This window comes from Monodon monoceros, unplaced genomic scaffold, assembly GCF_005190385.1.
Source record: "Monodon monoceros isolate NGI ecotype Baffin Bay Population unplaced genomic scaffold, NGI_Narwhal_1 Super_Scaffold_8, whole genome shotgun sequence".
Taxonomy (NCBI): Eukaryota; Metazoa; Chordata; class Mammalia; order Artiodactyla; family Monodontidae; genus Monodon; species Monodon monoceros.
Window position 1 is genome coordinate 2712022 of NW_021703785.1, and position 12990 is coordinate 2725011.

Genomic DNA, 12990 nt, shown 5'->3' on the forward strand with positions numbered 1-12990 from the left:
ACAGGAAGAAGCCGGGGAGAACCCCGAATTCTGAGACGAGGCGCCCCGTGTGGGTGTCGGTCTGCAGAGTGTGTGTTAACCTTCTGGCTTTCTGGGAAAGCTTTCCCACCTGTAGTCCGAGGCCCTGTGCGTCCCTCTCAGGGGGCCGAAGAAGACATTTCAAAAGGGAAGAAGCAGATACGGCCTATTTATTGCTCTCCACAACCGGATCATGAATTCTTTCTCCTCTCTTTAGGTGTGACAGGATCTGTGGGCTTACCTGGGCCACCAGGTATTCCCGGGTTTGATGGGGCCCCTGGCCAGAAAGGAGAGGCAGGACCCTTTGGACCTCCTGGTAGGTTTGCTGTGCTGTCCCAACCTCACTACCCTCGATCTGCATCTTCGGGTTAGAAGCCTTAGGCCCAGGCACGTGGAAACCTGCAAAAGGAAGTGTTTCTTGAAAGATTTGCATAGAAGTTTGTTTCTTAGGAGAAACAGGATCTTACAGAGGAGCTAAGGGTTGCCATCATTCTTTTCTGTGTAGGGAGACATGTTGATCAGAGCTCAGTGCCTCCCAGACGTTATTGAAAGAAGGCCAGTAGGGACGGCCCTATCTGGTTTTCTAAGTCTGCAGCTGAGACACTTGATTTCAGCGAAGGGCAAGGCGAGCAGACGATGGTACCGGAAGGCCACTGACTGGCGTGGACTGAAGTTGATCTGCTTCCCAAGAAGCAGGACCTCAGAGGTCCCATCGTGCCTGGGATGCCAAAGGCTGAGGGTGCAACTAAGTAGACAGAGCGCCCAGCCCAGCAGGAGGCCTGTGAGCATCCTGCAGGCAGCGTGGTCGCCCAGGGGACAGGAGGACACCCTGCACGGGAGCTTCCTTCCACCCTTGATTCCATATGCTGGCTTTGGGCCACTAAGGCTGGGAAGCTACCTTAAAAGACGGTCGTTTTAATCATCCTACAATAATCCTCCCTCAGAGGAGCTCCCAAATGCTGCATGAATACATGCGTGGAGTCATGTCATTTACTTCCTTTGTTCATATATTTATATTTTCACGTATTTCATTTATTCATTGGACTGAGTTTGTGAGCTTCTGCTTTGCACCAAGCACCATGCGTATAAAACATCTCCAGGTGGGATGCAGAGGGGAGAAGCTGAGGTGGCACGAGGGAGGTGGTGGTTGTACTGAGTCTCGCCTGTTTGTAACTGAGGAAGCGTATTTCTCTGCTGTCTTTCAGGTCCAAGAGGCTTCCCGGGTCCACCCGGCCCTGATGGGTTGCCGGGATCCATGGGTCCCCCGGGCACCCCGTCTGTTGATCACGGCTTCCTCGTGACCAGGCACAGTCAGACAATAGACGACCCCCAGTGTCCTCCTGGGACCAAAATCCTCTACCATGGGTACTCTCTGCTCTACGTACAAGGCAATGAGCGGGCGCACGGCCAGGACTTGGGTGAGGCATCTACAGATGGGTGTGTTCATTCCACGTCGCGTGTCCAGCGCTGGGTGGTGCCGGGCTGTGTTCCCGCTCTGGTCCTGCGTTTCGGAGTGTCACCGAGACCCAGTCAAGGAAAAGAGTCCTGTTTCCCTCCATCCCTACCAAGTGGGCCATCCTTACCGACAGCCCCCATGTTACTAATGGGAAGCCAGACATAAAGGCAGACATAAAGGCTGTGACTCTTTGAAAATTTTAAATTAATAAAACTTTTGACGTCTTCTTCCAATTATCAAGTAGGATCAAGGTATCTGGAGTACACACTTAACAGTCTGCATTCATAGTCACAAAACAGAGCAGCTTTACCGTTGCTGTTTTAAAAAATGTCCACGTTATCCTGTCCAAAATTCCTCTGTCCTTCTATTAGTTTAGATCAATAGAGAGTTGTGTGTTTGTCATCCCTTCTCTTAACCCTCTCCGGATCTGCTCCACCAAATTATGTTTTAATGTTATACGCCTCTAACTTTCCCTGAGGTTGCAAACACATATAAAGACAGCTCTGCATTTCATGAAAGACGCGGCCCAGTGAGTTACTAGCTGTGGTACAAGGAGCTGCACGTTAAGTTCCTTCTAGAATTCAGTTGCAGGAAAAGGTCTCTCTCTACCGATGAACTGCTTTGTTTCTGTTCATCCTGCTAATTCTTGATGGTTTCCCTTTGGCCTGGATCGCTTTCCATTGAATTTAATGCTCACTTCCAATCATACTAGTCTGTTTGGTACATTTATTTCCTTCTTTCTGTAATTGGCAAAACATTTTTATTTCCACCTTAGCGGATGGATGGGGTAGATGTCTTTATTAGCTAGCTCACTTGCATTCTGTGTCGAGGCAGACTGGGAATGATAAGCAATGTCTTCTCCCTGCGTCCCCAGGCACGGCGGGCAGCTGTCTGCGCAAGTTCAGCACGATGCCCTTCCTCTTCTGTAACATCAACAACGTCTGCAACTTCGCCTCCCGAAATGATTACTCGTACTGGCTGTCCACCCCGGAGCCTATGCCCATGTCCATGGCGCCCATCACCGGGGAGGGGATCAGGCCTTTCATCAGCAGGTGAGTGCAGCCCATCGGAGCACACATACAATTGACGAAGAAAAGCAGCTCACAGCCAGGACAGAGATCATTATTGTGTTTTTCCATTTTCCCCCAAACATTTGATCTATTGCCATTCCGTTTACTAATTGTGATACCTGAGTTTTGTAACAGAAATCAGCCATACAAATAGTTGGACGTAAAAGTCGGTTATCTTCTTAAAAAATTTTAGTGCAAACCCTTGGTGAGATAAGGCCCGGCTTTGGAACAAGACGTGTTATCTTGTGTGACTCACCGGGTGGCTGCCTTCCCTGCCATGAACCAGCAGTGTCGCTGGAGTCCCCGGCAAACTTTAGAACAGCTTGGCAGCTTTTTTCTTTCTTAAATAATTATCTCCCTAAGGAGTCTTTTAAGATATAGTTTTTGGAATCACCCCCAAGAAATTTTAAAAAAATTTTTATTTTTTAATTGTAGTAAAACAATAACATAAAGTAACATAACACGTAGCATAAAATTTACCGTCTTAACCATTTTTAAGTGTACAGTTCAGTGGCACTTAACTGTGGGTGTAAGGCGGTCCCCAGGAATGATGACACCACGGACATACTGTATGTCTGTGCTTTAGATGTGAAAGATGATACTGATGTATCGTGCACATTAACATGTGTACATCCTAAGATTTTTCTCACTCTCTTCCACCCCACCAGTCTTTGCACTCTTGAGGTGACGTGGTACCCACTGAGACTGCATGTGTTTGAACGACTTCCCAAATTAAGTGCTTTCCACACTAATTAATGTCTGGGGTATGTTTTCAGGTCCCCAAGAGTCTTCCTGGTAGGAAATAAAATGGGAAATTGAAATGACTGTGACCGAAAAGTACACGATTTTCCTACTTTTGCCTCTTTCCTTCTAATTAAAAGTTGCTTCCTTAACTATACTCAGAAGAAATAGAACAGTGGCAAAGGTGTGAACTTGTTTGACTGAGAAGCTAGTCTCTAATTTCACTTTTACACGCGAAGATAGTAAAGGGTGAAAAGAATGACAAGGCAGGACAAGTTTTCCTTAGGAAAGTGAGAGTGAGGAAGAATGGAAGCTTTTCTATGTTTCCTTTAGAGAAATAGCAGCTTTTGAATAGGAAGAAAGACTAGTGATGTGGGCTGAGAGGTGTCTGGAGTCAGAGGGGAGGCGGGACGGGGTGGGTGCTTGGAGCAGCCCAGCACCCCGTGTGGTGACCACCCGTCACTGGATGGTCACCACCTACTTCGGGGTGGACTGGTCACTTATGGGGTCCGTAGCTCCAGAGTGTGGAAGGCTGGTCCTCACAGAACAGTCTTGTTAAAAGAATGTACCGCGTAGACCTGGACCAGAAAGGCTGGGAGATGCCTATTGGAAAAATCAGGTGTTTTTTTTTTTTTTTTTTTTTTTTTTGCGGTACACGGGCCTCTCACTGCTGTGGCCTCTCCCATTGCGGAGCACAGGCTCCGGACGCGCAGGCTCAGCGGCCATGGCTCACGGGCCCAGCCGCTCCGCGGCATGTGGGATCCTCCCGGACCGGGGCACGAACCCGTGTCCCCTGAATCGGCAGGCGGACTCTCAACCACTGCGCCACCAGGGAAGCCTGAAAAATCAGGTTTTTGATGGCTTTACCTCAAAATATCTCCTGACAGCTTTCTAAGATTTTTCTTTTGAGCTGTAAGAAAACTTATCTCATGGGTCTTAAAATGGGAAGAGTCATTGGTAACTTCCAGAGAGGCACCTCTCAAAACGCAGATGTCCTTCCCATGTGTCGGGGTCCCTGGGGGCTGAGCTGTGCTGCGTTTTCTCACCCAGAACCATGCTGGGTGCACAAGAACAGGAACTAACCGCTAATCACCTTTGTGTTTCTGTTTAGCTTTCCTTGGACAACAGGTAGAAAATGATTATTCGTTTTTGTCTTCTATTTACCATCTTGATAAAATTGACATTGACCTTGATTTGGTTGGGACACAGGGCTCTGGGATGTGTTTAGGACATTCCAGAAACAGGTCCAGGAGAAGCCTCAAGTCTGAGACTTGCGTTTCTCTGTGGACCCGTTACCATGAGTTGTTTAAACGCCCCAGCGCTGCCCATTTCGGGGTTTTCACGTCTCCCTGTTAACTGACCCACAGATGCACGGTGTCTGATGTGACCTCAGAAGTCACATCCTTTAAGTCACTGCTCCGAAAGCACACACACCTCACATCCCCTTTTGTAATAATGCTGCCCATTCCTCTGGGTCTCTGAGCGCCCAGGTCCCACGGTTACTTTAACCTAGTGGTTTCTGACGACTTCTCAGGACTCACAGGTTCCTTCTGAGGTCTCCCTTTTGGGGACGTCCTAAAGCTTAATTTTAGAAGGACTTAATAACAAAATCCTTCCTCTTAAGCAGAAAAAGTACCAACTTTTCTGCTGTCATCCTGACAAAATTTTCTAAGCACTTTCCGACTCTCTGCAGACATGAATCATCAAAAACTACGGACTGTTTAATTGTTCTAGATTGAAGAACCACTGGTATGAGAGTAGGAACTGTGTTCTAATTCTGCCTTTTGACACAACTCACTGTGGTCTCATATTCTCATAGGTAATATGGGGAATGAGAGTGTATGGATTTTAAGGGACCTCCTGGCTCGTTAAATCTGTGATTTTCTGTCCCCTAGCACCCATCGGACGGGGTCCAGACCACGTCTCTGCAGCGGCTTGAATCCGCCAGCCCAGAGAGAGCCTGACATGAAACACTTTCCTCTGTGCTGTATGTCTGCTCCTGTGTCTGGCAGGCAGATGGCGGCAGATGTAGAAGGCCAATTTCAGTCACTGTTGTCTAGCTGAGCCCCTTAATTCATCTGCATTTGTGTGAATAAAATAGAAAATAGCGCACGCGCGCACACACGCACACACACACACACACACACACACGCACACGGGAAACCGAATGACTCATTTCGGCCCCTTCACACTCCTAATCCATTTTCATGCAGATGCTCCGGCATAACTAGGTGTAATTATTAACACCATTTATAGTCATTTACCAGCATTGTTAGCATTCTGTTCAGTTTGTGACTTGAATATAATTATTTTACTGCTGATGTTTAAATTTTTTTTTTTTTCAACAAAACGTTATCCCAGCATCAAAGGATCGCTTAGTAGAGCAGGTCTGAGTCAGAACATTGTGTGTTGCTGTCATTTATTCTTGGGTGCAGTCCCAGCGGCTGCGCACGAGCCAGCCTGGCTTGGGGAACGTCCAGTCCGGCCTGCGGCAGAGCCCCCTCACTGGTCTGTTGGTTCCAGGTCTGGAGAGAGTCTCCGGAAGAGGCTCACATGGACAGCCAGCCCTGGGTTTCTTATCTGTCTTAGTTACTATAATTCACTAAATGTTCTCCTCACACGGAAGATGATTCAGGGCTTAAAACAAGTCGCCGTGTTCCGCAAGCGGTAGCCCTTGGATTGCACCATCTCCTTTTTCTGGAGCATTCATCGTGTTTGCTGAAATCCACACTCGTTGCTGAAACACTGGAAGACACTGAATACACAAAGGAGAACACAAAAGTCTCCTGCAGCCCCAGCGCCTCAGGAGATGGTCCCTATTACCACCTGGCCTTCCAGTTTCCTTCCTGCTACAGAGTAGACGGCTAAATGACAAGTGCTGGGCCTGGCTTTGAGCTTAATGTTTGAATACTGAGGCAGGCTTATCAAACCAGTGAGAAGACCCTAAGCCTCAGAGTCCAAGCAGGGGACACCTGATCTATTTGGTAAAACACATCACTGGGTCAGAAAGATGGAGTGGCGAGACAGAGCGCAGATAATGGGGAAAGGGGCGAGCCGGTGGAGGCCCCGCTCGGCTGTGCTGAGCGTCTCTGCTCCGTGCCTTCCAGGTGTGCTGTGTGTGAGGCTCCGGCCATGGTCATGGCTGTGCACAGCCAAACGATCCAGATCCCGCAGTGCCCCAGCGGCTGGTCCTCGCTCTGGATTGGCTACTCCTTTGTGATGGTAAGTGTTTGGGGAAACTCCGTATTTCCCCCAAAGAGCTGCCCACAATCACCCCACCTCTTTTCTCTCGCTCCTGGGGCCCCCTGCAAAGCATCTCCAGGAGCCTGGCCTGCTCCCCTGGGAGAGGACAGCAGGGGATCCAGCTCCGGCTCAGAGCCCTCCTCTTCCACAGAGTGGCTGTTCTGGGCCTAGGTAGCTGGGTGACCTGATGAGATTCCGAGTCAGCGCCTCCCGGGGGGAAGGGGAGGGCGCACCCGTGGTGGGCACACATTTACCAAAATGCTTGCAAGCCCCAAAGCAGAAGCTAGAGTCAGGAAGAGAGGGGGGGCACTGGCCGGTGTCAGGGGCCCGAGGGTCCACACCCTTCCCATGTGAGTCTGCTCTCCTACCGCCCAGCTGCCCCGGATGCCAGACCCCCGATGCTCCCTTTCTCCCAAAAGCCAATTAGAACAGGAAACACAGCACCCTTTTGAGATCCCGTTGTAGTTTCTTATTTTATTGCCTCAGTTTAAAGTACTGGTTGAAAACACAGAAGCTCTGAACTTGGACGATCAGGCTACACCTGAATCACTCGCGGTAAACGATCCCCCACAAACATTTCCCATGTCACCACTGTAAGCCCAGCCCCATCTTCACACTCCCAGGTGTGGCCAGGTCGTAAGTACCTGTGACCCCCAAATCAACATTAGCCTTGTTATTTGATTGACAGGGAAAGTGGCCTCTTAACTCTGGTTTTCTGCTGTAAGTTATTCCAAGTGTAGAAGTTTCCAGAAAAGCAGTTCTTCACATGCTTGTGTATTGGATTCTCACCAGTCGGATGGTGGGATTTCCTGGGTTGAAGATCCCGCATATAGACTCTTCAACAGGCCCAGAAAATTGCAACAACAAAATTTAGCAAGTCGTTTTGATAATTCTAAATACTGCCTGGCGACTACTTTATCAAGAAAGCCAGAAAGGTTAGAACTATGGTGTAGAGAAATCAAGATGCTCGCAATGATGTAAGCATACAACTTTGACTCAAAGACAGATTGGACTTTCGACTCCATTATCATAAGAAATGCTAGATGGAGTCTCAGTTTGACAGAAGAGGCCCTTGATCCAAGGAGTAAAGAATGGAGGAAAGCACTCTGTCACTTCCCCGTCCCTTGTCCTGGTGTCATACAAGGATCTGAACAACGATTGCCCATAATTTCTCAAAACCAAGAGCAAATCAAAATGATGAGGTTCTGGAGAACAGGCATCCCATCACTGCTGAGCCTGGGGGCTTTGTGGTGAAGCTGAGGGGCTCAGATCTGGCAGCCTCCAGAGGCCTGTTCCCATCTCAGCTTTGCCTGGGAAGTGTGGTCTGGAATGTTCTGGGATCCTGGGGTCCTCATCTGGGAATCAAGGGCGTTAGCTTTGTCCTCAGAGGTCCCTTATGGCTCTAAAATTCCAGAGTTCACTTTTCTTATGTCCGTAATAGCCGTCCTGTAGAGGTTTGGCCATATCTTCCATTTGTACGTCATTCATTTTACGTCTTGGTTTCTGAGGACAGGTGAGCCTACTTCAGCCCAACTGAACAAACAGTTACCACAGTAGCTTTCTTTTCCCTCTTTCTCTTGTTTAAGTTTTCTCTTCTTAAAGAAAAGAAAATGGATAAAGGATGTAGCAAATAAAGGATTTTGCTACCTAATGTAGCAAATAATAAAGGATTTTGCTACCTAATGTAGCAAACAAAGGATTTTGATGGTCCCGTATAATTTCGTTTAGAAAGTCTGATGTCACATCAGTTGGTCCCAGCATCCTCCACACATTTTGGCTGTCATCTCACGCCCCAAGTTAGAAGAGGTTTCAGTGTTCCAAGAAGAAAACAGTGAGGACAGCGTTTGTTGAAATGCTGGTGAAGCTGGACCAGTCACCTCCCCCCACCCCACCCCGGGAGGAGCGGTCGGCTGATTCCTGGCACTGGGTGTGCCCGGCGTGAGGCCATGGGGCGGTGTGGCTGCCAGTGTGTTCCCCGGTGGCCTCGGGAGACAGAGAGGGCGGCCTTCCGGGAGGGAGCATCCCGGCTCTTCCCTGGGGCCCGGGAAGCCCGTCGGGGTGGGCGGGCACCTCTGGCTCACGGCTCCTGTTTCTCCGCAGCACACCAGCGCCGGAGCGGAAGGTTCTGGCCAAGCCCTGGCCTCCCCTGGGTCCTGTCTGGAAGAGTTCAGAAGCGCCCCCTTCATCGAGTGCCACGGCCGCGGGACTTGCAATTACTATGCAAACGCTTACAGCTTTTGGCTTGCCACGATAGAAAGAGGCCAGATGTTCAAGTAAAGTGCCCCCCCTCGCCCCCTCCCCCCCACCCCCCGGTGGCTTTTATTTTCAGTCATCCATGATCCATACACGTGCTCCGGTGCCAAGTCCCAAAGACGGTTCTACAGCAATCCTTAGGAAGGCTTCTTCCACGGATAGGATAGGATAGGAACAGATACTTGGTTCTGTTCTACGTGGGCGGATAATGAAGACCATGTTCAAAGCAGAGCTTAGGTGACAGGCTTCCTTCGTTCATTGCTGAAGAGCCCTGAGAGAAAAAAGTTCAGTTTTCAGTGTTTCAAGATGAATCCACGGCAGCGTCATTAAGACAACTAAAATCAGCAAACAGAGCATTTTAAAGCATTGCACCTTTAACCAGCAGGGAGAGAGAAAGTGAATAGCCTTGGTTTTCATGGTGTTTGCGATGCCGAATTGGATGTACATACTGCGAGTTATCAGTGACCGTTTTTCAGGCCTGCGCATGAAAATTAATTTCAGCACAAATGCCACCGAAATGGATACGGAGAACCTCTTCTTTCGTTTCCATTACCAAAATTTCACCTTTAAAACAACGGTCCCAAGTGGCCGTTGACCTTGAAGTTAGTTTGGAGCGGGGCCCAGTCTGTACTGGACGGGAACACATAATGAGGCCTCTGTCCGGTACTTAGTACCAGCTGCAGCCCTGCTGGAGCGGACGCCGGGCGCCGATGGGGCTGAACAATTGCTTACTGTTCAGTCCCCCAAATAAGTGCTTCTCGGCCCTGGAGATAAGCCTTTTCGGAGAGAATTCTGTGGACCTCTGCTATGACCCTGTCTCTTTCTAGTTTAGATCATAAAGGTGAAGCAACACGCTCACTACTCGTAAATTTCAAAGCCTGAAAAAACTACCGGGTGCCTTTCTAGTAGCTCACACGAGACTTTCTAGGCAACTGGGAACTTGACGTCAACTCTCCAGATAGAATTTGACCATTAGCTACCGAAATGAGCGCCAGCCCCCAGGGCTGCCCATTATAGGGTTAACAGGTAACAATGGGCTTTTTGTTTTTTGGGGTTTTTTTCTGAACCAGCATCCTGGTACAATTAACTGAAATGCCTTCTTAAACAAAACTAGGTAAGATCCCATTAATTTAAATAATTTGGGGGCACTAGGATTTTCACCAAAGTTGCTAACGTAAGCCACCTCAATTTTAGGACAAGGTACTCTTATTACATGGCTACTTTAATTTGAATGAGATTTGATTAGTACTCATTTTAGTTCAGACTTCACTTCTCCAATAGCCAAAGAACAGAATTCCTAGGATAAAGGAAGCATTTGGAACGCTAAATGTCTTCCCCTGTCTTTGGCCTCTAATCCGACCACCTGCGTGAACAACTTTCAAAAGTTACGAATGTATTTTGAGGTCTGGTTGATTATTCCAGATCTGTTGCTCATTCTGTCATTCAGCAATGATTTAATGAGCACTTAGATGTGTGTGAAGTGTCTCAGAGAAGAACATCTTCCTAGGCTGGGGGTGTTTGTAACCGAGTTGAGAAGAGGAAGCAGAAGGTTAACCTATAGTTTGAAGAGGCAGGGTCTGTGGTGGGGAGTGGCTGAGACTTTGGGGTCAGACAGACGTGGGTGGCTCTGGCTGTGCCCTCGCTGGCCTTGTACCCTTGGCCCGAGGGTGGATGCAGATGACAACTCGCAGGCGTTACCGAGGCCGTGGGACGCCCCCAGCGCGGTACCCGCTCAGAGGCGGGGTGAAGGCTGGTTCCTCGGGGATCTCTGATGGGAGGGAGGGCCGAGGAGCTGGCCTGAGCCACGTGGTGACACTGACTTCTGTGCTGCCTTTCAGGAAGCCCACGCCGTCCACCTTGAAGGCTGGAGAGCTGCGCACGCATGTCAGTCGCTGTCAAGTGTGCATGCGGAGAACATAACGAAGCCGGCCCTCAGCTACTTCACAACATGGTGCTACTCCGCCCTCTTCCCTCCTTCTAACAGCAACGAACTCTAGAAATATATCCTGTGTACCTCACTGTCCAGTATGAAAACTGTAAGGTGCCTGATAGGAATCTGCATGACTAACACACCCTGCTTCGTTGGCCTCTACTTGCTGAAGGAGAATCCAAGACCACGATAAGCTGCCCGTAGTGAAGTCCCAAATGGCACTTCTGATGAAATAAAAAATATGTCTGTTCTACAGTCCAGTGCACTGATGTGTGAAGTGAGACCCATCAGAAAAACCAAAGGGTGCTAGGAGGGCTGTGGGACCTTCCAACCTGGGCGAAGCCCGTTTGCATTTTTGTATTATAACAGATCCATTTCACACCCCAGGTGAAACGTCTGTTGATATCACTGTCTAACTGTTTCAGAATTCAGGTCCCTCAGTCTGTACAAATAATAGTCGTGTTAAGCCGATGGTTGGAACCTCCAAAGGGAAGGACGGGGGCCTAGTAGCCCTGTCCTCCGACCGCCCCACCAAAGAGAAATTTCGGTCTTTCTGCTCTGTTTGGTACTCTGCAGCTGCTTCTGCAAAAGTCCCGGATTTCCTGTGGAATAAAGATGGTCCCCAAAGTAGGCAGAAATGAAATATATATATATTTTAGTAATTTATATAGATGTCAGCAATTAGGCAGGTCAAGTTGTAGTTTCATTTCCACTGTTAAAATAAAGCTTACATAGTTTCTTCCTTTAAAAGCCTGTGTTGTCCTTTAACAGAGATTTTTAAACACTAGGGTATTGAATGTGAAACACCAGTTTTCATTGTTCACCTCCAAACCAAAAATTGTGTGTTGCCAAAACCAAACCCGGCTTCACGGATGTGGTGTCTATTACAGGAAAACGTGTACTTTGAGCTTCTTGTTTTTATTCTGTATGAAACATCTTCAGGGTTTTAAACACTAATCACAAACTGAATGACTTGACTTCAAAAGCAACAAACTTAAAAGGCCTTCATTTTATGAGTATTCCTCATTCTGCAGCCTGGTGTGAGAAATAACTCTGTCGAATCAGAATATCCGTATTTTTACCTGTAAGCACATGCAGGCGGCTTCCTTGGTTTTCCGTGAGTTGTGTTCAGACTTCAGCAGGGGAGCGGATGCATTGCAGGAGAGCAGGATTGGACCGCTATGCCTGAAACGACATTTTACTAAAAGTCTCCAAAACGTTTTTAAGACTACTAAGGCCTTTTGTGTAATTTCTTTAAATGTGTATTTCTTAAAAATTCAAATTTGTAATAAAACTATTTGTATAAAAATTAAGCTTTTATTAATTTGTTGCTAGTTTTGCCACAGAAACATCAAAGGAAAAGTTACTGCACAAGCCACTAATAAATTTGTAAGCTTTGCAAATTTAGATCATATTTATTTTGTAGTTCTTCCAGATGAGAGTCTCAGACTGGGTATAATTTACAGAAATTTACTACAAAGAAAAAAAATATCGTCTTCTCCTTCATCCCTCCCCCCCTTCCCTCCCATCTGTCCATCCAGGCAGCCCTCATCCATCCATCCATCCATCCATCTTTCCATCCATCCATCCATCCATCCTTCCATCCATCCATCCATCTATCCGTCCTTCCATCCATCTATCCACCCATCCATCTATCCATCCTTCCATCCATCCATCCATCCACCCATCCATCCATCCATCCTTCCATCCATTCATCTTTCCATCCATCTATCCTTTCATCCATCCTTCCATCCATCCATCCACCCATCCATTCATCCATCCATCCATCCATCCTTCCATCCACCCATCCATTCATCCATCCACCCATCCATCCTTCCATCTATCCTTCCATCTATCCATCCACCCATCCATTCATCCATCCTTCCATCCATTCATCTTTCCATCCATCCATCCATCCATCCATCCATCCATCCATCCATCCATCTATCCAGCCATCCATCCATCCACCCATCCATTCATCCATCCATCCACCTCTTCGTCATTCATATACTGTGTGCTTCCCGTTTTCCAGATACTAGGTGAGGTACAGGATAAATGAAAATGAATATCAAGCCCTTAAGAAATTTTCTGTTAAAAAAATTATTGCGGAAGAAACCTGTCACTTGAGTCAGATGAGGTTATAGATATGAAAACTATAGTTTTACGATAGGCAGGGGTGGGGTTGATGGTTGGGTTACAAGTGGGGGTCATGAGAGTTGCCTTGAAGACGATTAAGAGAGAGATTAAGTGAGAAACGTGCACAAGGAGCTGCGGGCCCG

General features: G+C 47.9%; 1 protein-coding gene across 1 annotated transcript in view; it reads left to right on the plus strand.

The window, feature by feature from the left end:
* Positions 1–10966, plus strand: part of COL4A1 (collagen type IV alpha 1 chain) — a 148232-nt gene extending 137266 nt beyond the window's left edge. Inside the window, exons 47-52 of the mRNA XM_029209813.1 lie at positions 236–334; positions 1224–1436; positions 2349–2526; positions 6393–6507; positions 8629–8801; positions 10620–10966. Coding sequence (XP_029065646.1) covers positions 236–334; positions 1224–1436; positions 2349–2526; positions 6393–6507; positions 8629–8801; positions 10620–10701 — 860 coding nt within the window. The 3' untranslated portion in view covers positions 10702–10966. The remainder of the gene's footprint in view (positions 1–235; positions 335–1223; positions 1437–2348; positions 2527–6392; positions 6508–8628; positions 8802–10619) is intronic.
* Positions 10967–12990: the final 2024 nt, after the last annotated feature.